General features: G+C 34.8%; 1 protein-coding gene across 1 annotated transcript in view; it reads left to right on the forward strand.

Moving 5' to 3' along the window:
• The window catches only part of KTN1 (kinectin 1), a 108764-nt gene extending 89759 nt beyond the window's left edge, over nt 1–19005 (forward strand). Inside the window, 11 exon segments of the mRNA XM_017873691.1 lie at nt 1749–1838; nt 5197–5277; nt 6029–6118; nt 6249–6341; nt 7114–7185; nt 7413–7496; nt 7656–7739; nt 10285–10368; nt 12791–12883; nt 14002–14122; nt 18523–19005. Of these exon segments, the coding sequence (XP_017729180.1) occupies nt 1749–1838; nt 5197–5277; nt 6029–6118; nt 6249–6341; nt 7114–7185; nt 7413–7496; nt 7656–7739; nt 10285–10368; nt 12791–12883; nt 14002–14122; nt 18523–18527 (897 nt within the window). The 3' untranslated portion in view covers nt 18528–19005.
• Nucleotides 19006–22228: the final 3223 nt, after the last annotated feature.

The following is a 22228-nucleotide window of genomic DNA, read 5'->3' on the forward strand; positions in this document are numbered from 1 at the left end:
CAGTCCTTAGATAGCATAGGTGAAAGGGATGTTGATTGACCCAGTGCTGTAAATTATGTTGTGATGAGAAGGAACTATGGGAAACACTTTCAGTATTTTAACTAGAAATAAGTTACGGTCAGCTTACCTAAAATGTAAAGAGGATGATATATGCTGTCTTTACAGGATTATTTTTAAAGGCTAAATACTCTTGAGGAGCTACTGAAAAAAACTTGTATACATTTCACTTAAAGATGGTATGCAAATTATAGTTCAGTTTCAATATTAGATCTTTCCCGGATGTTAAAGTGGAATGGAAATTGCTATCAATAACCAAACTACTATATCAGATGAAAACTTCTTAGATAAAATTGTTGATACCAAATAAAAGTAACTTCCCATGTTTGTGGGTCTTGGTTATGTTAGACACTTTGTTCTTTTAGTCTGTTTTTTTCCTTGGAAGTTTTCAAAAAGCTGTTCCTCAGTGTTTCTTTTCCTAACCGGTTTTCTTTAAAGATTACTGCTTTGGTCAAATGATAAGAATTACCTCTTAAAGTCCTTGAAGTAGCATTAATTATTTTCCTTATTTTATGTAGTTAGGTGTATTCCTGAAAATTAGTGGACTTCATTGAATTATTGAAAATACCTTATGAAAACACCTATTGTAAAAATCTGCTGATCTTTAACAGCTTTTTGTGTGTATGGAAAATGGCAAGATCTGCAGCTGTTTATTGTGTAAAGTTTCATGTGATTAGATTTTCTAAAATTGAAGTGTGTAGACCTTGAATCAGTGATAGATTTCAAATTTCACATCTAAATGTTGGGGGAAAGATATGGTTGAGATGTTTCTAGCTTGCTTGCCTTCTTGTCACCTGTTGAACTTTGTGACTGTTGTTTTTAGATGATTTTCTTGGCTTGGTTTAGATGTGCATTTTTATAGGGGTCTTTGTTTTGTTTTTTAAATCTCGTGGAGGTAGTTTGAATGTTAGATTTTTTTTTTTTTTTGGTGTGTGATAAGTCATTACCCTAATTTTGACAAACCATGGTTTTGAGTTATAATTGATATCCTTTAGACTTGGATTTAATATCAGCAAATTTAGTCTTACACGTTTGTAATGTTTGTAAATTTATAGCAGAGTCCATATACAAGTGTCAGAACTAGTTTTTATGATGTGTGGCATTAGTGAAGTAATACGCCATCAGTTGCTCCTTGTTCTTTTTCCCATTTATATCATCCATCAGATTTTGATGGTCCTCCTTGTTTAGCATAAATACTTCACATGACCTTGAAGTTGGAAATAAGGAAGTTACCATTTTAATGCCATGACATTATATGGTCCATAAGTGATGCATTTTTTTAATAGAGATATACCAGCCAATAAACCTCAGTTGTGTTCCTCCAATGTGTATTTTCTGCTATAGGTAGTTTATGAAGTTTTAGCTATAAGAAATGTTTTTTGTGTGTCTATTTTTGAAGTGTTCCTGGACAGGCAAATCACTTGATTTCTAAATGCCAAGGAAAATGTCCATATTGTCAGATACTGCTAAGGCATTATTTGATATTTAGGATGCTTTAGAGATTTTGCAGATTTTTTCTTATGGGAGCATTTTAATATCTTAAAGTGGGAAATTTTAACATTTATCAGTATTAAAATTTTTTTTTTAACTTTTTCTTCCTGTAGAATTTAAGACACCATAGTTTTTTCTTTTCTGTTTTTTAAAAAATTCTGTGATCTTGTGAGTTTGATTTGGTTCATCTTCCACTTTAGGAAAGACAACAACAGGTGGAAGCTGTTGAGTTGGAGGCTAAAGAAGTTCTCAAAAAATTATTTCCAAAGGTGTCTGTCCCTTCTAATTTGGTAAGACTAATTTATTATTTTTTTTAACATGATGACATTATTCAGGAAAGGTATGAATAAGCAACATCACATTTGCACTCCACTTGGTTTCAGTAGAGTGCTGATTCCTTGATCTTTCCCATTGTTAAGCGGGTGCTTTTCAGTAAAGATTAATAACTTGATTCAAAACTGATTTTTATTTACCTGATACTTTTGTTTCTATAACATTTTATGAGACATTATTTAGAGGATTAAAAACATCATTTGGGAAAGAAGTGTTTTTTAATGCTAATAAAACCAATATGATAACATTCTTAATGGCTTTATTTAAAACTTAATTTTAAGTGATTGCTTCTTAGTTTTAGGAACACTTCCTTAATGTACTTGATACTATGAACCAGGCTCTTTACATTTTAAAACTCAAGATTTTTGGTCATCTATTACCTTCTTCAAGCAGAAATCTTACAGATAATATAGAACAACTTGGTTTATTTGAGGTAGTACCTGTTCTTGTTTGTTCAGAGAATTAACAATAATTATTTGAGGGCAGAGAAAGTCAGTGAATGTGCATGTGAGTTTCCTAAAATAGAGTGTAGGGTCTTTTTTTTTTTAATGGAAAACTGTTCAACAGTAGAGAGACAAGCATAATGAGGCCCGATGTACCCAACATCTCTCCATGGCACTTATCAGTGCATGGCATGCGTATAAGCAATCGTGTTTTACCTCCCACCCTGTACTCCCTAGATTATTTTGAAGGAACTCAAACATCAGAGCGTTTCATCCGTAAATATTTCAGTACACATTTCTAAAACATAAGCATTTGTTTTTAAAAAGTATCATATTACACTTCAAAATACATTCTTAATTTTGTATAGTATGTGTTTCTCCGGTTGTCATATAAGTTGTCAATTTTATTAAATAATAACTTATTGTAGTTTGTTTTAATCAGGATCCAAATAAGGTCAGTATGTAACTGGTTTGAGACATCTCTTAGATATTTTTTAATCCACGGGTTCCCCCACTCTTTCTCAGCAACACCCCACCTCCTTTAAAAAAAAACAAAAGACTTAGTGGTTTCCTATGAAGTTTCCCACAGTTTGGATTTAGTTGACTGCATCCCTGTGGTGTTAGCATGTTCCTCTTTCCTTTATGTATCTTTTATGTGTCAAATCTGTAATCAGGAATCTGATTCCTGGTCACATTAAGGCTCAGTATTTGGTAGGGTAGAGTAGGCGCAAGACCACTTCATAGGCAGTGGTGTGCACTTTCATCAGGAGATTCGTAATGTCTGCTTGTCTTCCTTTGGCCCATTGGAACTTATTTAGGTTGGTTACCAAGTCGTTTTGACACAATGCTGCTAAACTTTGATAGCTTCTATGCTTTGTGGTATGATAAGGTGCTCCTGATTTATCATATACATTTCCTGCCCCAAACATAGAATCAACTATTTCTCCAAGGAGCTCTGTGGGTGCTAGGGGTGGGGTAAGTAAACTTAATGGCTTGTTCTATTTGTAGTCTGAGTTAAGTATAGCCTACATTTATTTCAAGTAAGGAGAGAAAACTCCTTTGTTTCCATTGTAACTATCGAGGATATGTTCAGATTTGATCAGTTTAGGAGATCTCTACCACTTTTGAGTTGAACTGATGAAATATCTAGCACCGAGTAAATGTATAGATACGCTATCAGTTCTAGTGCTGTTGTTAAATCGAACCTATGAGAAAGGGTTATTATTAATATATTTATTTTTTTTTCTTTGTGGCATAACCTGTTTTTGTTTCTACTTTATATTTTATTTATGGAAATACTATTGGGGGATGTATTTTTTGGCAGTAGTTTATGAGCCAAGAGAACTAATGATTGATAATTTCTGTTCTTCAAAGATTGTATAAGGGTCACCAACATTAAAAATTTTCTTTTTTAACAGCAATATCATCCACTGTCAGTAACCAAATCTTTTTGACACTATAAATATTTATAAGTCATCATAAGATATGGATGATATTGTTTGGCTTTTGTTCATATACTTGTTAAAAGTTGAATATTTCTGCATATAGTCTACAGGAAATGTACTAAACTTTCTATGTGCTAACATGAGACTCTGGCATTTTAGGTTTGTAAAGATATGAAGGACAATAAGCTATTTACCTTATAAAATAATAAAGCAATAGGCTTCATTAACATTAGGATAAGTCAAGATAATCAGTAGATTTAAAAATATATAAATTTTTTTACTGTTTTGTTGTTTTGCTGAGCAGTCAGCATAGGAGAGATCTAAATTATATGACCTAGAGGGAGATTTACAAACTTTAAGCAACGAAACTAGTTTTTTAACTTATTTTAATTTATGTTGGGTACCAATAGTTGAAACTGTTAAGTAGGATTCTGATAGTGTATATTTAGTCTTGGTTCAGATTTATGTTGTGAGAATGTTAAATAGTGTTTTAAAACTAATTTGATATTATTAAAGGTATTGTACTATGGAGTGACTCAGCATCTACTTGTTTTTTGTTATTTGATAGTTTGCAGAGAATCCTGATTCAGCTGCATATGTAACAGTTTATATTATAGCAGTTAATAAAAATTTCATGAGTTTTTTATCTTAAATTTAATCCAAAGACTTAAGGAATAAGAGGAAATTTGATTTAAAGTATCTGACACACAGATAATCTTTATCAAAGTGTAAAATTCAGATAAGCATCAATAATTTAGAGTAATTTATTCTAAAATGTAGAGTAAATGCCAAAATTGTAATATATGCATATTTACATCAGCTAACCTGTCAGCACAAATTGAGTTTTTGTTGGACTTAAATAAGTAAATGTGTATGCATATCACTTCTCATTAGGATTTTTAAAATACTTAATATTTCCTAATTTGAGATATTTTTTAGAGTCCTTGGAGCATTTTCATAGAATTTGAAATCCTCCAAATGGAACATCTTCAGTTGAACTTTCACTTTATGAACTCAAAATACTTCATTTTGAGAACTGTTTTATCTGGAAACAGTTTTGAAAATTATTCTGGGTTTTTTGTGTTTTAAAGATTATTTGTCCTGGTGCTAGTAAGTGGTAGAGGCCAGATTTGAACCCAGGTTTTTCTACCTGCAACTGCAGAATTCAGTTGAAAATATTATTGGTTAGGTATATAATATTTTATTTTCATGGTAGGTACGTAGGTCTGTTTTTAGTGCTTGTTTTTAAAAGTGGGTTATGTCCAACTTACGCAATAGTTACTTTCCTCTTTGAAATTTGTAGCAGTGTCCTGTTTGTCTGTGTAGGTTTCTTTTATAATTATCTAATTTGGTTATTTTAAATGTTGGACCTGTTTTATTTAGATTTTGTTTTGAAAATTAACGATTTTAACTTTTCTCATCCACAGAGTTATAGTGAATGGTTGCATGGATTTGAAAAGAAGGCAAAAGAATGTATGGCTGGAACTTCAGGGTCAGAGGAGGTTAAGGTTAGTTCAAGAAATGAACTGTTTGTAATTTAAACGTAGAAAAAAGAAGCAAATAAGATTTTGTCTTCTTGAGCTTGGAAAAGATAAAAGATAATCGAATAAGGCTCTTTTGAGAGAGTGTAAGACGGTGATTTCATTTTGTTTAAATTTTAGTTGAAATACAGTAGGTCGTCTTTGCATTTGATTTGTTTACAAAGCTAGTGTTTGCCATTCCTTTCATTCTGTATTTTAATTGTTTCTAAAATTGAATATTTATCTCTTACTATCTTTTAGCCTAGATTTAAAAGTAAAGATCAGTCGAGATAGGTAGAATCTCACTGATTTGCTGAAGCATCCCCAAATACATCATTAGAGGTATTTAGAAAGTGGATTGGTTTTTATCCCTGGCTACTGAAATTGGGGAGATTTATTATTATTGTTTTCTTATATCTCAAGTGGCATGAATAAAATTCTGTTTCCCATGTGTGTAGCATAGGCATTGTGACTGTACTTCACATGTGGGTCTGCTTTGATCTTACCACCTGACTAAAGACTTCAGTACCAAGACTTTTATTATAGCATTGTTTAATAAAATGACCAAAGGGGTCATTGAATGAACTTTATTGCTACTTAGAAAGGTCGAAATGTAGTGTGTCATTGTGAAATACTTTGAAATCATTTATCATAATACAGTATTAAGTACTAAAACAAACTTGAAGCACAAAACTTTCTGGTAGAATTATGGAAGTTTTCTTTATTTCATTCTTTGCAGGTTCTAGAGCACAAGTTGAAAGAAGCTGATGAAATGCACACATTGTTACAGCTAGAGTGTGAAAAATACAAATCCGTCCTTGCAGAAACAGTAGGAAATGATTTTTAATCTACATTTTGATTTTACTTTAAATCATTACCTTCTTCCTTCATGGCTTAAATAGTTTTTATCTCGGCATTGGAACATGAAGTTTTCAAAACAACTATACTTTTGTCTGTAGGAAGGAATTTTACAGAAGCTACAGAGAAGTGTTGAGCAAGAAGAAAATAAATGGAAAGTTAAGGTCGATGAATCACACAAGACTATTAAACAGGTATTTACAAAAGAAAAGCTTAGAGCAGTGGTTCTCAATGTGTGGGACTTGCCCCAGCAGCATCAGCATCACCATGCACATTCTTGGGCCCCAACCCAGCTACCAAATCCAAAACATGTATGTGGGGTGGCAGCAGTCTGTGTCTTCATGAGCCCTCCAGAACAGTCTAATGCCCACCCAAGTTTGAAAATCACTGGTTTTAAAGTATGACTAAAGGGTAATCATATAGAACGTAGAGTGCTAGTTATAGAACTATTGTGTGATAAGGTAAAGAATACTGGGTTCAAAATCAGTTTTAAAGTATTTAACCCATAATACAGAATTCAAGAAAAAGTTAGTTAGTCATTCTTCTATTTGTGGGACCTGCATGTTACTGTGCAACCTTAATTTTTCTCCCATTTACTTCAGCGTGATAAAGAGTACCATCTGTTCCTCACTTATTTTTTGGGACCAACGTGCAGGATTTATAGTTGCTGATAGTACTCTACTTTAATGCACTTGCAGCATAAATACAGCTGAATATCAGTTAATACTAATCAAAACTTAATCACTTTTAGCTGAGCCTAATATACAAATGGAGTAGGTTTTGACCACAATTTAAATTAAGTTCAACGTGACTCTCATGTTTAAGGTCTTTTAAAATTCAGTAAGATTTTAAATGAGATGCATTTCAACACCTTGGAGTGTCTTTTAATTGATTCAGAATTCTACAGGATAGAAACCGCTACATCCTTGGTGGTTTACTTGGCCGTATAATTGTTTCACATTTCAGATGCAGTCATCATTTACATCTTCAGAACAAGAGCTAGAGCGATTAAGAAGAGAAAATAAGGATATTGAAAATGTATGTTATTTGATTGTTTTACTTGTAACCTATAGATTTGTTTTTAGCATTAATGGTTGTCTGAAGATGTATGGTTTAAGATTACTTTATAGTTATGCTCTTAATATCTTGGGTAGTGTTTGAGTTGATATAGTTTTATATTCATAAGTGTCATAACTTTGCCTTGTGGGGAAATATTATGAAAGGAAATTTTAAGTGTGTTAACTTTTCCTTTGTTGAATTGCTAGCTGAGAAGAGAACGAGAACATTTGGAAATGGAACTAGAGAAGGCAGAGATGGAACGATCTACCTATGTTACAGAAGTCAGAGAGGTACTTACAACAGAATCTTTTCAAACTTGCTTCACAATTCAGATTAAGTTTATAACAGTGATATTTCAGTATAAGTTGTTTGTGGCAGAGCTTCCGAGTAGCATACAAAACATGGGCTATCATAAGGAGATCAATCTTAAACTCTAAACTTCATTGCAGCTGAAAGATCTGTTGACTGAATTGCAGAAAAAACTTGATGATTCATATTCTGAAGCAGTAAGACAGAATGAAGAGCTAAATTTGGTAAGACGCTTGTCCTCCACTGGGTATCAAGTAGGCACTGAAAACACTTTGTTGACATGTGGAGAAACCATCAAAGCTTTTTTTTCTTTGCTAACATCTTTAGCTTGGCCTTTTTGTAAGTCTAAGATAATCTTCATATTCCAATGATTCCTAAGATTATCTTTCATTTCTTGACTCCTACAATGATCCTTCTTTTCTTAGCTCCTAACAATGGCATGTTTGGCTTCCAGCTCTTTTTCAAAATTTTCCATGTTTTATAAATCCTATTGTCTCAAACAGCAGTCTTTTCTGTGAATAAAGAAATGAAATAAAGGTTGGCTGAGTTACAAAGATTTTCTTCTCAGACTATCATAGTTAATGGGGCCTTTTATTTTCTAACCTAGGAGAAGATTATATTGAAAGCCAAAGACACGTATTCTTCATTCAAGGACAGTAATCCAGTTTCTAATTTTAACCTAGTCTCTCTATATATTATAAATATTAAAAAACATATAAAAGTCTTTATTATCAACATATTATTTAGAGCATGGTAATCCTAAAAGCATAGACTTTGAGATAAAGTTAGTTAAATGTCTTAAAACATATAGTACCCTGTATTCCTATTCTTAAGTTTTCTAAAAACTGTACTGATTGTGACAGACTTAGCTATTAGACAAATATGGCTGTCTTGCTCTCTGTTTCAAACGACAATTGTTATGTCTTCCTTGTGAGTTAAAAATTGTTACAGCACCAGGTTTTTTTTTTTTTTTTTTAAGTACCTTAATAAACTCTCAGAAGATTACAGTAAGTTTTCTCCTTACCCAGAGTTCACCCTGCCCAGTTTAATTTTCTTTTTAGCATTACTCCATGTACCAAGAAAACTTCAACTCATTTTTTTGTGGTTGGTATCCTATGTTATGGCAAAATTTATGGGAATCAATTTTAGAGCTGTATGAAATACAGGTTGTGTATCCTTTATCTGGAATGCTTCGAACCAGCAATTTTTGGGGGGATTTTGGATTATTTGTATTATATGCTTGCTCTGTATGTGTCCCTTATCTGAAAATCCGAAATCTGAAATGCTCCAATGAACATTTCCTTTGAGTGTCATGTCAGTGCTTAAAAAGTTCAGGATTTTGGAGCATTTCAGAGTTTTTCAGATTAGGGATGTTCATACACACACAGCCCTACACACACAGCCCTACACCTCTAATTTTTAAATCTGTTTTATTTACCAATGTTTTACTTTAATTGAACTCATTCACACTGCATTGTGAGACTAGTTCTGTGCTATACATTGCACAGATTAAGAGTGTGATATGTCATGACTGTAAGTCCTCACCCTATAATATGTTTTTAAAAAATCATTTCTAACTAGTTGTTGGAGATTTCACTTATTAACTTTGGTGCTTAGTGGCTGACTCAGCAGTTACATGGTTACATCTCCACTCAGCTTAATGCTTTATTTTGATTTTTTGTCACTCTACTTCTGTCAGGAGATTATTTTGAGTGGTTGATACTTACTTTTTTCCCCTAGTCTTGAGTTTGGAATCTTTATTTTGATGTTTGTTTGCTCAGGATAACTGCTGCTACTTTTTCTGATAAAATAGCTTTGTTTGCCTGTATGTACTTTGTGTGTTCTTCCGCCAAAAGGTTCATTTCTCTGATGGAGAATATTAAAACCCAAAGTTATGTAAAGGAGCAAAATTTATTTGGGTACTTACATAGAGTTCCTCAGATAAAATTTCCAAGTGGAATTTCCCTCTGCCCCACTGCCGCCCCTTTTTAATTCTCCCTCCAATTTTAAATGTCACTGCCTTGTATTTCCACCTTTGGGCCCCCAGAACTGTTTCAAAAGTGCCCATGGGTGGGAAGCAAAAACAATTACCTTATGAGAATAAGAAGAAAGTTTTTTGGGAGCAATGTAGTTCATTTTCCTTGCTCATATTTAATTGGAAAATCAGAGAAGTGGCATTATGTATTTGCATTGGAGTTACAGAACTTTCTGTTTTGACAAATTGGTTATTCATAGGTGTATCGTAAGGCATTTCTTGATGGTATAATTTAGGCCAGTGTGGTCTTGTACTACCCCTTAGTGAAGTCTTAAATGATGGTCAGTATTTTGGGAGTTTTAATTTGATTGGATTTGTAATCTTCTGTTCAATGTCTTTAAAAATATTATATAATTGACTCTTAACTGTATAGATTAAGAAAACTTTTAGAAACTAATGGGTAAAGTATCTGTTTGGCTTTTAATTTGGAATAATTTCAGTGACTATAAATACCGATAACCTTTAAAAGACACTTTACTGGAATTTGATGGTTTTGTTTTTGCATTTGTGGTTTTCTACTCTAAACTGTAGTTCATTTCTGTGGCTTTTCTTATGTTTAGCTTTACAGATGGGAACTTCTACTGCTTAGCCTTTCTATACATCTGGTGCAGCATATTGGCTAATCCACTGTGCATAATAACTGTTAGCAATCCCATTCATTCTTCAGTCCTAGAGGTATCAGCATAATCAAAGAATGACGCAAATTAAGTTAATTGTGATGTTTATTTTTACAGTTGAAGGCACAGTTAAATGAAACACTCACAAAACTTAGAACTGAACAAAATGAAAGACAGAAGGTAGCTGGTGATTTGCATAAGGTAGGCACTGTTTGTCCTAGAGATGTAGTATCATGAGCCTATGTTGTGTATCATGAGCCTATGTTGTGTGTTGAATCTTAAGCAAAGTTATGCTGCTAATTCTGGATTTGTTGTTTTGCATCATTATATTAACCTTTTATAAATTTAAGCTGCTTGTTATTAGTTACTATTTTGGAACGAAACTTTTGGCTTGTTTTCCAGGATTCTTAATTCACCTCATTATTTCATCACATTTCTATATTTAATTGCTTTATAAAGTACAGAGTAAAATTTAGTTGGAGTTATTAAAATTTGGCTGCATCTATATATTTTTTAAAATTGGGATTTGGCTGTGTATTCATTTACAAAGTATTTGTCTCTTAGTTTTTTGGTAAACAAAGTTATAAATTTCTATTTTTTTTTAGAAGTTTTCATTTATTTCTTCATACAAATATATTTTCCTAATCTCAATGCAAATGAATGATTTTTAGGACTGCATTTCTTTGCATTGGCTTGACAGGTTATTTATAATTCTATTTTGAGATATTTTTAATGGTAGAATTCACATATGCTTATATCAAAGCTGTTTTAGAGCTATGATAGTGTTTATGGGATATATCATCATTAGCAAAACAAATGTCACTCTTTGGAATTGCAAGAACAAGAGGTACGCACATCTTAAATTTTGATAGTATAAAATGGAATCCCAGAAACCCAACAGTAGTACTTTATACTGCTCCCAACATGGTATGAGGACATGTATTTCCCTGTATCCTCACCAGTATTGGATATTGTCTAATGTTTAAATATTTGATATTCTAATAGATTTTAAAAGTTATCTCATTTTTAAAAATAATACTTTTAAAGAGTTGAATTTTTTTTTTTATTCTATATGCTTATAGTTTATAACTGTTATGTAAAAGTCTAGGAATCCGCTAGTGTTTCAGATTATTTTAATGTAGACAGAATGTGAATTTGGGTCTGTTTTAGAGGACAAATTTTGATGCTTACTGCACTGTCATGGTTGAGCAGTCAGTTTACTTTGATACATGATTTTAATTTTTGACCTCTGGCTCAAAATATAAAACACGCAATTTAGCCTAGCAATGTAGTTTCTTAGAAAGTACTTTAAAAATACTAAACGAGTGCTTAAAGTTACAGATATACCATCTTATTTACAGTAGCTAAGATGGCAATGATAGGGGACAATTAACTGCCCCATACCTATATAGTAGAAATATTGTGCAACATTTGATTGGAAATGCACATAAATATTTGACTAAAAAAAGTTAATAATGGCTGGGTGTGGTGGCTCACGCCTGTAATCCCAGCACTTTGGGAGGCCGAGGTGGGCGGATCACCTGAGGTCAGGAGTTCAAGACCAGCCTGGCCAACATGGTGAAACCCCTGTCTCTACTAAAAATACAAAAATTAGCCAGGAGTGGTGGTGCACACCTGTAGTCTCAGTTACTCAGGAGGCTGAGGTAGGAGAATCTCTTGAACCCAGGAGGCAGAGGTTGCAGCGAGCCAAGATTGCGCCACTGCACTCTAGCCTAGGCGACAGAGCAAGACTCTGTCTTTAAAAAAAAAAAAGTTAATAACATACTTTGTAAAACAGGTAAGTATAAAGCAGTATGTATGTTAAAGCTCATTTATGTAATATTTTCTATAAGCACATAATGTGTAGAGAGGGATCTAAACTGGGGTGGACAAATCCCAAAGCTTTTTTAGGGTTTGTGGGTCACATGTGATCTCTTTAGAATATTTTTGTCTCTTTTTTAACAGAATCCTTTATTTATTATTATTTTTTTTTGAGATGGAGTTTCGCTCTTGTTGCCCAGCCTGGAGTGCAATGGCACTATCTTGGCTCACTGCCACCTCTGCCTCCCAGGTTCAATCGATTCTCCTGCTTCAGCCTCCCTAGTAACTGGGATTACAGGCATGTTCCACCACACCCAGCTAATTTTGTATTTTTAGTAGAGACGGGGTTTCTCCATGTTGGTCAGGCTGGTCTGGAACTCCCGACCTCAGGTGATCCACCCGCCTCAGCCTCCCAAAGTGCTGGGATTACAGGCGTGAGCTACCGTGCCCCACAGCATAACCCTTTAAAAAGTAAAAAACGTTTTTAGCCTGTGTTCTGTACAAAAACAGGCTTTGGGCCAGATTTGGCTAACCTTTAATCTAGATTAATACTAACCTAAATATCAACTGTGGTTATTTCTGTTTTTAAATTTCTTCATACAGTTTCTATATTACTTAAGCTTTTAAAAGCAGTGAACATATGTTCTTATAATCTGGTAGGGGTGAAGCTATTTTCATTTTGGAGGGAAAACCTTATTGTTTGAGAGGAGCTTTTATCTTCTACAAAGTGAATAAAATTATTCATTTTTTATGTATTTATCAACTGTATTATTTAGTACCTACCATATTGCTTTCCTTATAGGCTCAACAGTCACTGGAGCTTATCCAGTCAAAAATAGTAAAAGCTGCTGGAGACACTACTGTTATTGAAAATAGTGATGTTTCCCCAGAAACGGTATGTATTTTCTTCATCCCCAGATCTCTGAGCTAGTTACCTTGTGACCTGTGTGAAGAACAAAAATGTATAAGGTCCGTCTCCTAAAGTCATCTTTCTTGAAAATATCCTGTCCCGAAAATGTAGTGTTTTCATTGATGTTTGATCTCATTTTTGCTTAGTGAGGTATGTTAATTTTAAGGTTTGTGTTGAGAGGTATGGAGCAGGGGTCCCCAATCCCTGGACTGTGGACAGGTAACAGTCAGTGGCTTGTTAGGAACCAGGCCACACAGCAGGAGATGAGTGGTGGGCGAATGAGCATTACTGCCTGAGCTCTGCCTCCTGTCAGATCAGCGGCAGCATTAGATTCTCATAGGAGTGCAAACCCTATTTTGAACTGCATGCTCCTTTTGAGAATCTAATGCCTGATGATGTGAGGTAGAACAGTTTCATCCCGAAACCTTCCTCCCCTCACCCATCTGTGGAAAAATTGTCTTTCACAAAACTGGTCCCTGGTGCCAAAAAGTTTGGGTGTCACTGGCTTAGAGTATAGACTCTGGAGCTAGACTGCCTACATTTGAATCCTGGCTCTGCCACTTAGTAGCTATGAGAATTTGGGCAAATCTTTAGCCACTCTGTGCTTTAGTTGCCCCATCTGTAAAAGGCAATGATAATAGTACCTATCCTGTAGGGTTTTTGAAAGAAGTAAATGAGTTAATACATAAAAACACTTAAAATAGGTGGTACTTAAACAGTGCCTGGCACTTACTTAGTAAGAGCTCAGTATATATTAACTTTTTTTGCTGTTTGGAGGGAGTGTGCTTTCTTTTGTGGGGCAAATTTTTTCTCTGAAAGAAAAAATGGATATATTTCTGATATTCATAGATTCTGGATTTTTTTTTCTTTTGTGGCCAAGTGACAACATTTATAATGCAGTTTTCTTTGGTGCCAACTAGTTTGCACCACTAGTTAGCAAACAGTATTTCTCTATGTGTTTTTTGCTGCTGTTGATTTTCATGTCGTTGTTCAGATTTTTAAATGTTTGTATTTAAATCAGCAGTATAACATTTTCTGTTGTTTGGTTGTACATTTCTTTTCCTTGTGTATGGAGTTTATCATCACTTCCATTTTCTTTTCAGGAGTCTTCTGAGAAGGAGACAATGTCTGTAAGTCTAAATCAGACTGTAACACAGTTACAGCAATTGCTTCAGGCAGTAAACCAACAGCTCACAAAGGAGAAAGAGCACTACCAGGTGTTAGGTAAGGACAACTGAAATATTGTTGTCTATGGGTAATTGACATTAGGTGTATGTGTAATGTATATTTACATAAATAAAGGAAACTCACTTCACTAGAGGAAATACTCCTTCTTTATCTCTCTCAGAACTTCCAGATGATAGCCTTTAGCTTTCTTGGAGCTTTAGTTCTATTTTGTGCATATTTTGAAGGTCTTGTAGCTTGGAGGGGTTATCTTTGCCTCCTTTGACCTTTGTATCAAACAGATTCTTTTGTAACTTGGCTGCCTGGGTTTGTGTTTGTTGCCTTAATACCTGCAACTGCTTTGGTAGTTTATTCTGTCTGTGACCTTTTCTCCCCGCTCCCTTCCTTCTTCCTTTTCTCCCTCCCACAATAAAATGACCATAACATTTTAACTGAGGTAAGATTGCTGAACTGAAAGTAAAGTCACCACATTTTCTTAAAATTGAAAGCTGATTTTTATTTAAGTTTGCTTTTGTTAGGTAATCTAAGAAATTCATTCATTAGCTCCTGAAGTGAGATTTTTACTTGAGGATAAGTAAACCCATAATTAACCAAGTCATGTTACGAGCTTTTATTGTCTATATTACCTTGGAAGGCTCAGGTTTGGTAGCATTTTAAAATGACTTGTATTCTAGCTGGTGAGTGCAGTTTTTGTTTTTCTGGTTGTAGGTTTTTTTTTTTTTTTTTTTTTTTTCCTAGTTGCTACCTGGATTTTACCTGTTTTATGAATAACTGAAGTCACACTGCCTAGAGCGTAATTAGAGTATTCAAATATGCACTGAATACTTCAGATATTCTTCTTTTGAAGCTATTTTCTCTAAAATAATCCTGATATCCTGGAGACCCTGAGGGGCAACTCATCACTGAATTATTCCTTTCAGAACCTCTGATAATACTGTGTTGGGCTATACAAGGCCTCAGGGAGAGCTTAGGTGTCCTGGAAAAGTTGGGATGGACTTCCATTTTGATGTTACAGGAGCATTTTGTCTCACTTTAGAGTGATCATCCTCTGGCCTACCTTGACACACGCTCTCCTTCAAAATGCTAATTCAGGTTAGTTATTTCTAACATGACTTTCCATATAATAAGCCCAGCTCATTCTTCAACATATCAGCAAAAGTAATTAAGCCTCATCCCAAATCTTTCATCCTTGGTAAGCTGACTTCTCCAGTTTCCCAGTGTAAAAATTCTGCCACATTTCCTCGCTTTTCCAAATTAGGAAATAACCTTGCTTCCTAGGGAAACTATTCCTTCTCTCCTTCCCAGGACTTCAGCCTTATTCTTTCCACTGGCTCCCTCTGTTCAGTCTTGAAAACATGCCCAGATGGCTTATTTTAACCTTGTACTTCCTTCAGGTTACCACCCTTACTTTTGACTTTTTTATTGTTTAGTATTCTTAAGAAAATACTCTCTTAGTATCTACTTATTTATTGTTATTGATTACTTTATCTGCTCTAGAATGGCTTTTCTTCCTGCTATTCCAATGAAATCATTTTTACAAAAATCATTAATGATCACTAATTGCTAGATCCAATATAGGCCCTTCTTTTGCATATGATAAGATACTGAAAGTACTTATGAAATATGTCAAAAATGCTGACGTTAGACCTTTGTGTTATAAGGGAAGGGTTTCATTTCTAGAGAGCTTAAACAATGAAAAGATTGCCTATTATCCCTTGCTTTTAGACCTAAGCAATATTCTGTCTTTAGCACCTCATAGATGTTCTTTAATATTTTCCTTTTCTTCCTAAATACATAGTCTACTCATTTTAAGTCTTAGGAACTATTTTTGGCTTGTCAGTTGCCACATTTGTTTTAATTGTATTACATTTGAGACTTATATGAGTCATTGATATTAACACTTTTTCTTGATTTACAAAATTGTAGTAATTTATTAAAATATATCTGTATACCCTCACAACACAGTTGGCAGGCAGCTCCCCTAAGTGATAGTGCCACATTTTTTTGTCAGCTGATAAACATAAGTCCAAGTTTGGCAAGTGGGTGGTTGACAGTATTATATCATGAATGATAGGCTGGATTGTTATGAAAATAGAGGCCCACCAGGCCCTCTCGAACTTCATTCCCTAGGCTCTACCTGGCATTGACGTTGATAATTCTTCCTTATGTACTTATGTTTTGGTTCCCATAGCTCTTTTTTATACCCTTTAAATGTTTGTGTTACCCTCAGGTTTTTATCCTTAGCTATCATTTTGCTACATATATTCTCCCTCCTGTGTACTCTATTTAAACTGACACGAGATAATTAAATTGAAAATACACATTTCTTAATCATTAGAATGTAGGTAGTAGGTTAATATATCTGATGTCAAGAAACCTTTAAAAATATACACAAGTACATATGAATTGTTTATGATAATGCTGCACATATTTCAATAAAGGGAGAGTTGTTTTTAAAAACAAGTATGTAAGAGATAATATGCAGTAATATAGTTTTTCTAAATCCTGATACATAATACTTAACGTTTCTTAGAGCTGTAGGGGTAGGTGTATTTAACTGATATCTTTAATTTGTGAAAACTTTTCTTTTGGAAATTTTTTTCCCCATTGCCTGTTTTTCCTCTCCCCCCATCAAATAAAAGGCTACCATCCTCCTCTTTCCATTTGGGGGGAGTGGGAGATTGATTAAGATACCTTTTATATGAATTGACAGTATTGGCATTTTTATAATATACTTTTTTGTTCTCAGATATCTACTCTTTATGTTTCACATTTGCCTGGTTTCTAAGTATTCTAGGTGTATTTCTAACCAAATGAGAAAACTTTATTATCCCAGGTTACCTTATCTTGGAACCAGTTTGTAGAATCCTGTTGAGGGAGGATGATAATTTAAATAGCTGATACTTCATGAGTATGCCTGTAAGCATAAGCATGCTTCCAACATGTAGCAACTCGTTTAACTTCACAACCACCCTGTGCGTTAGGTAGGTAGGTATTATTATTCCCATGTTACAACAGACCCAAAGAGATTCTATAACTTGTCCATGGTCATAGAGCTAATAAATGGATGAGCTGGGGTTTAAATCAAGGTACTTTGGGCACAGAGCTTGTGTTCTTAATCAGTGCTTTTCTTCTCCCTAATTCAGGCACTGTGTTCCCTGATCTCTTTTGTCACTGTTTTCTTTTCTCCTCATTTTGTCTTTTTTTTTTTTTTTGGCCAGCCTCTTACAAGTTTTGTCAGTTGATTCTGACTTTTTCCTAAAGTTGATATTTGATTTATCAGTAGTGTATTGGAGAGGCTTACAGTATTATCCAGAAGAAATGGAGGTGAAGCTCTGTGTGTGCTCTCTCTACTCCCTGTAGCAAATAGATTCTTATGTGATTCAGTCGTCTGTTGTTTCTGAAAGAAAAAGTCCTTTCATAGTGCTCCTGAAGTACAAGAGTTAATGCTGTGGAGAAAAACTTACCTTGTTTCTACACTGAACCTTGGCTATCATATGGATCAGGTTTTCATTTTCAGTAATATGTTTACATAGCACTTGAGAGTTTAATGTCCTAGTGATCTTTTTAGACTTTCCGATCAACTGTTAATAGCCAGGGATAACTTTGCTTTTTAATTTTCCAATTGCTTCTTTCCTCTAAACTTTTTATTTTGAAAAATTTCACACATAAAGTTGAAAGAATAGTACAGCACCCGTAAACCCTCCACCTGCGCCATCTTTTTTGTTGTTGTTAAACTGAAAGTAAGTTTTAGTCATTATGACATTTTATCTCTAAGTACTTTAGCACACATCTCTGAAAACAAGACATTGTTTTACCAATCAGTAGTACCATTATTACATCCAAAAAGAGGAAACAGTAGTTACGTACTATCCAATATTAAACTGTTATTCACATTTTGTCCGTTGTACCCAATATAGCTTTTTAACTATTTTCCGCAAACTAGAATCCAAGGCAAAATTTAACATGTTGTGTTTGATTAAGTCCTCTTAGTCTCTCTGATGGCTTTTGAAGTTTAATTTCTGTAGTCATCTGACTTAGAAAACTTCATATGACCTACAAAAAAAAAATCTATGTCTGCTCTTTTAAATTATTTATTCACTGGGGTAAGATTGTATTCAACCTCTTTTCAGTCAGTCACTTTAGCTTTACATTCTCTTGAGTAGGACTAATAAAAATGGATTACCAGTGTTGTTCTCTTAAATGTTTTCTAACATAATTCGGCTCACATTTAAAAATACCTACCTAAAAGCTTGTTTCCTTTGAATCCTGAGATTTTTCTCATTTTGATCACCATTAGTGTGAATTGCTTTGAGCCTAGTTGAAAGGGCCATGCTAGATCAAATGGAATATGTACTTTTGGTGTTTGACAGATGTCTTCTGATTGCCTTCTGTTGCTTTGTTTTAAAGTGAAATTCATTCTTTCTGATCTTTTACAGAGTGAAGTAATTGGGAAACTGTTCATTTGAGGATAAAAAAGGCATTGTATTATATTTTGCCAAATTAAAGCCTTATTTATGTTTTCACCCTTTCTACTTTGTCAGAAACACTGAACAGAGTTTTGTCTTTTCTAATCCTTGTTAGACTACTGATTTAAAGAAAGAAAAAAAAAAAGCCAACTCTGTAGACACCTTCAGAGTTTAGTTTTATAATAAAAACTGTTTGAATAATTAGACCTTTACATTCCTGAAGATAAACATGTAGTCTTTTATCTTATTTTGCTCAATAAAATTGTTCAGAAGATCAAAGTGGTAAACACAATGTAAAATTTAACATTTTAATACTGATGTTGTACACTGTTTTACTTAACATTTTGGGAAGTAACTGCCTCTGACTTCAACTCAAGAAAACACTTTTTTTGTTGCTAATGTAATCGGTTTTTGTAATGGCGTCAGCAAATAAAAGGATGCTTATTATTCAAACTTGACTTGTTCTAATTTTTATTGAGCTTTAACAGATTTCATTAGTAGTACAGATCATTATAATTTAGAATACAGTTATTAATTGCAACTATTCAACAAGGTAAGTTTATGTAGCTTCTATAACCTTTCTAACTGGTGCTCTGGGTCTTCTTCAGTTTGGTCCAATGTAAAGTGCCCAGGAGTGCTGGGGTTTCAGAAAGGACAGAGCAAGCATTTAGGATTTCAGACTTACCACCCACATTTCAGGTAGAGGAGCTCTATTTTTACCATTTCTATAATTTTTTTGAAGTAATAATAATTAACTTTTAGTTTTCTTTTTCAAGCACTGTTACACAGTTTAGATGTGTTATCTTTTTTGTTGAAAGTTTTGTTGTTGTTATTGTTTTTTGATAGAGTCTCACTCTGTTGTCTAGGCAGGAGTGCAGTGGCGTGATCTGGACTTACTGCAACCTCCACCTCCCAGGTTCAAGAGATTCTCATGTAGCTGGGATTACAGGTGTGCGCCACCATGCCTGGCTAATTTTTGTGGTTTTAGTAGAGAGGGGGTTTCACCTTGTTGGCCAGGCTGGTCTTGAACTGCTGACCTCAGGTGATCCACCCATCTTGGCTTCCTAAAGGGCTGGGATTACAGGTGTGAGCCACCGTGTCTGGCGGATGAAAGTTTTTTAAATAATTGGTTAAAAACACTTCAGATGCTAAATAACCACTGAGAAATACTTTGTGCCATTCAGTACTAAAGTACCCATTAGGCTGCACTGTGGTCATCTTGTTATTTTTGTGCACATAACAGTCATGCTTCTGTCATGGGGCCTTTGCATTTTCTGTTCTCTGGGCTTGGAACTCTCCTCTGGAATGTCAGCTTTGGCTTGCTCCTTCACTATGTTGAAATCTGCTTAAATGTCACCCTTCTCATTAATCATTAAGTCTTGCCTGACTATCTACTATCCTTCCTGCCCTCCCTATTCTACCTTATTGTCTGTCATACTTGATATCTACTCCCCTTGCTCCATCAGTAAGGAAGCTCCACAAGGGCAGGAAATATCTCTTTGGTTCTTTGCTGTATCTGTAGCCTGAGACAGTGCCTGATACTTCATTGTGCAAAACTATTTAAATGAATGAATGGATAAAATTCATTTTTGGAGATTGAAGATTATCTAAAGTGGTGTTTCCTAACACTGCACATACAGTATTTCTAAGGCATATAGAAATCAACTGAAGTGACTTCTTAGGGCCAGTGAGGACTGGTGTGGGGATTCACGCTACCTTTTGCTACCTTTGCTGCTTTCAGCAAATCATTGGGAAATTAATCCGAAGGTCAGATAGCATATCATCAGCCTCTTACCTTTGTCCTTTGCCATTGCCTAAAGGTGCTCATGTTGCTGCCACCTGTAACAAACAAATTCTGCCTTCCAAGTTATGATGTCTTCTTACTACTCTTTCTCTCTTCAGAGCTAAGTTCCTCAGAAGAATTGTATAATTCCATTATTTTTTCAACCTCTATGTTTTAATTAAAAAAAATAAATGTCAAAGGACTTTGGGGACACAGTCCAGTCTCCTGTCAGTTTGTATCCCTTCCCTCAACATCCCAACTTTACAGTCATTCATCTTTTGCCTCTGAAGTAGCAGGAAGTTCACAACATTGCCTTTTCTAACTTGACAGCTGTAATTGTTAATGCTTCTTGTATGACATTAAAAGTTGTGTCCCTGATACTTGCATCAATCTGTCCTTTCTCACTACAGAATCACATAGGAAAAAAGCTTATCACACTCTCAGTGATTGTTCAGATATGCAAAGATAATTCTGTGCTCTACGTTCATTCCCCTTACAGTTAAATATTCCCAGCTCCTTAGTTGCACTGAGCGCTTAAAGGCCAAACTAGCCTCCTTGCCTCATTAATCCCCGACCGTTCACCTTCTCCCAGTATATTACAAACCTCTCTCCAGGAGAGGAAGGGAGCATCAAAAGAGAAGGAATCCTGTACCATCAAACTCAAATGACTCTCCTTGCCACTATCACAGTCAACTGAGGCAGAAAGCCCTAAGAAAATTACACATTGAAGAAAGCTTACAGGAAGAGAATAAAGAATAGTTAGGGGCAGACTTCTTGATCCCCAAAAAGAGAAGAGAGAGATGTGGAAGGGAGGAGTGGGGATGCCTGTGAAACCGGCCGTACCCTTGGGTTTGGTGTAGGAAAACTAATTCGTTTCCTGGAGGTAGTGATATTGTGTAAAGCATCCAGGCTTGAGCTGTCTTCCATGTGTGTCACTCTAGCTGCAAGAGGCTATGTGGTGTATAGCTGTGGGCAATAGCTGTATTGCTTACAGAGTTACAGCTAGATTTTTTATGTGTCTTGCATCCCAGGACAGAGACTGCATATGGGAACCTGCCACTTGTGGAATCTGCCCAGGATGAGATGTAGGGAGAAGCAGTTACCACCAGAAGGAGGCCGCAGTTACACCCTCGGTTAAGACATGTTTGTCCCTTGACCTCATTTGGGTCCCCGGAAAAGGGAGGGCAAAGGAGGAATGAAAGAAAAGACGATTCCTTGTTGACTGTATTAAAGCCGGGGGCAGATGGGAGATGGGTTATTACACTGGATTGGACTGGACTTGTATTAACCAAAGTTACAGAGCAGCTGTGGGGTCTGCTTAGGATGTCCAGAAAAGGGAGACTCCGCAAAACATGGTTGAAGACTATGGTTGGGAAAGGACACTAAGTTCTTAGGCTGTTCTGCAACCTGAGTGGTAGATTTTTTTTCTTGGCTAAATTTTGTCATTTTATTTTCCTAAAAAATCTGGCCATTTTATATTTGTTGGCAGAGTTCTACCAGGCAACCAATGTGCTACTTGTACAACCTATCACATGCCAGACGTTTTTTAAGCAGTTACATTAGTTCATTTAATCTTTCCTAGAGTTTAACTGGCCAGGGGATTGTGCTTTCATCATCTTCATTTTATAGATAAGGAAACTGAGGCACAGGGAGGATAATTAAATTATCCAAGGTCTCACAGCTACTAAGTAGAGGAACCAGGTTTCCAACCTCCAACCTAAGCTGTCTGGCTTGATTGCCTTATATATACTCATTAAAAAAAATTTTGTATATATGTGCGTATACATTTATAAATGTGAGTGTAACTATATATATAAATTACTAATTTTTAAAATTAGACTATACCTAGTCTTACAATTTTTTTTTTTTTTTTTTTTTTTTGAGATGGAGTCT

The sequence above is a fragment of the Rhinopithecus bieti genome, unplaced genomic scaffold (assembly GCF_001698545.2).
Source record: "Rhinopithecus bieti isolate Rb0 unplaced genomic scaffold, ASM169854v2 scaffold_7985, whole genome shotgun sequence".
NCBI lineage: Eukaryota > Metazoa > Chordata > Mammalia > Primates > Cercopithecidae > Rhinopithecus > Rhinopithecus bieti.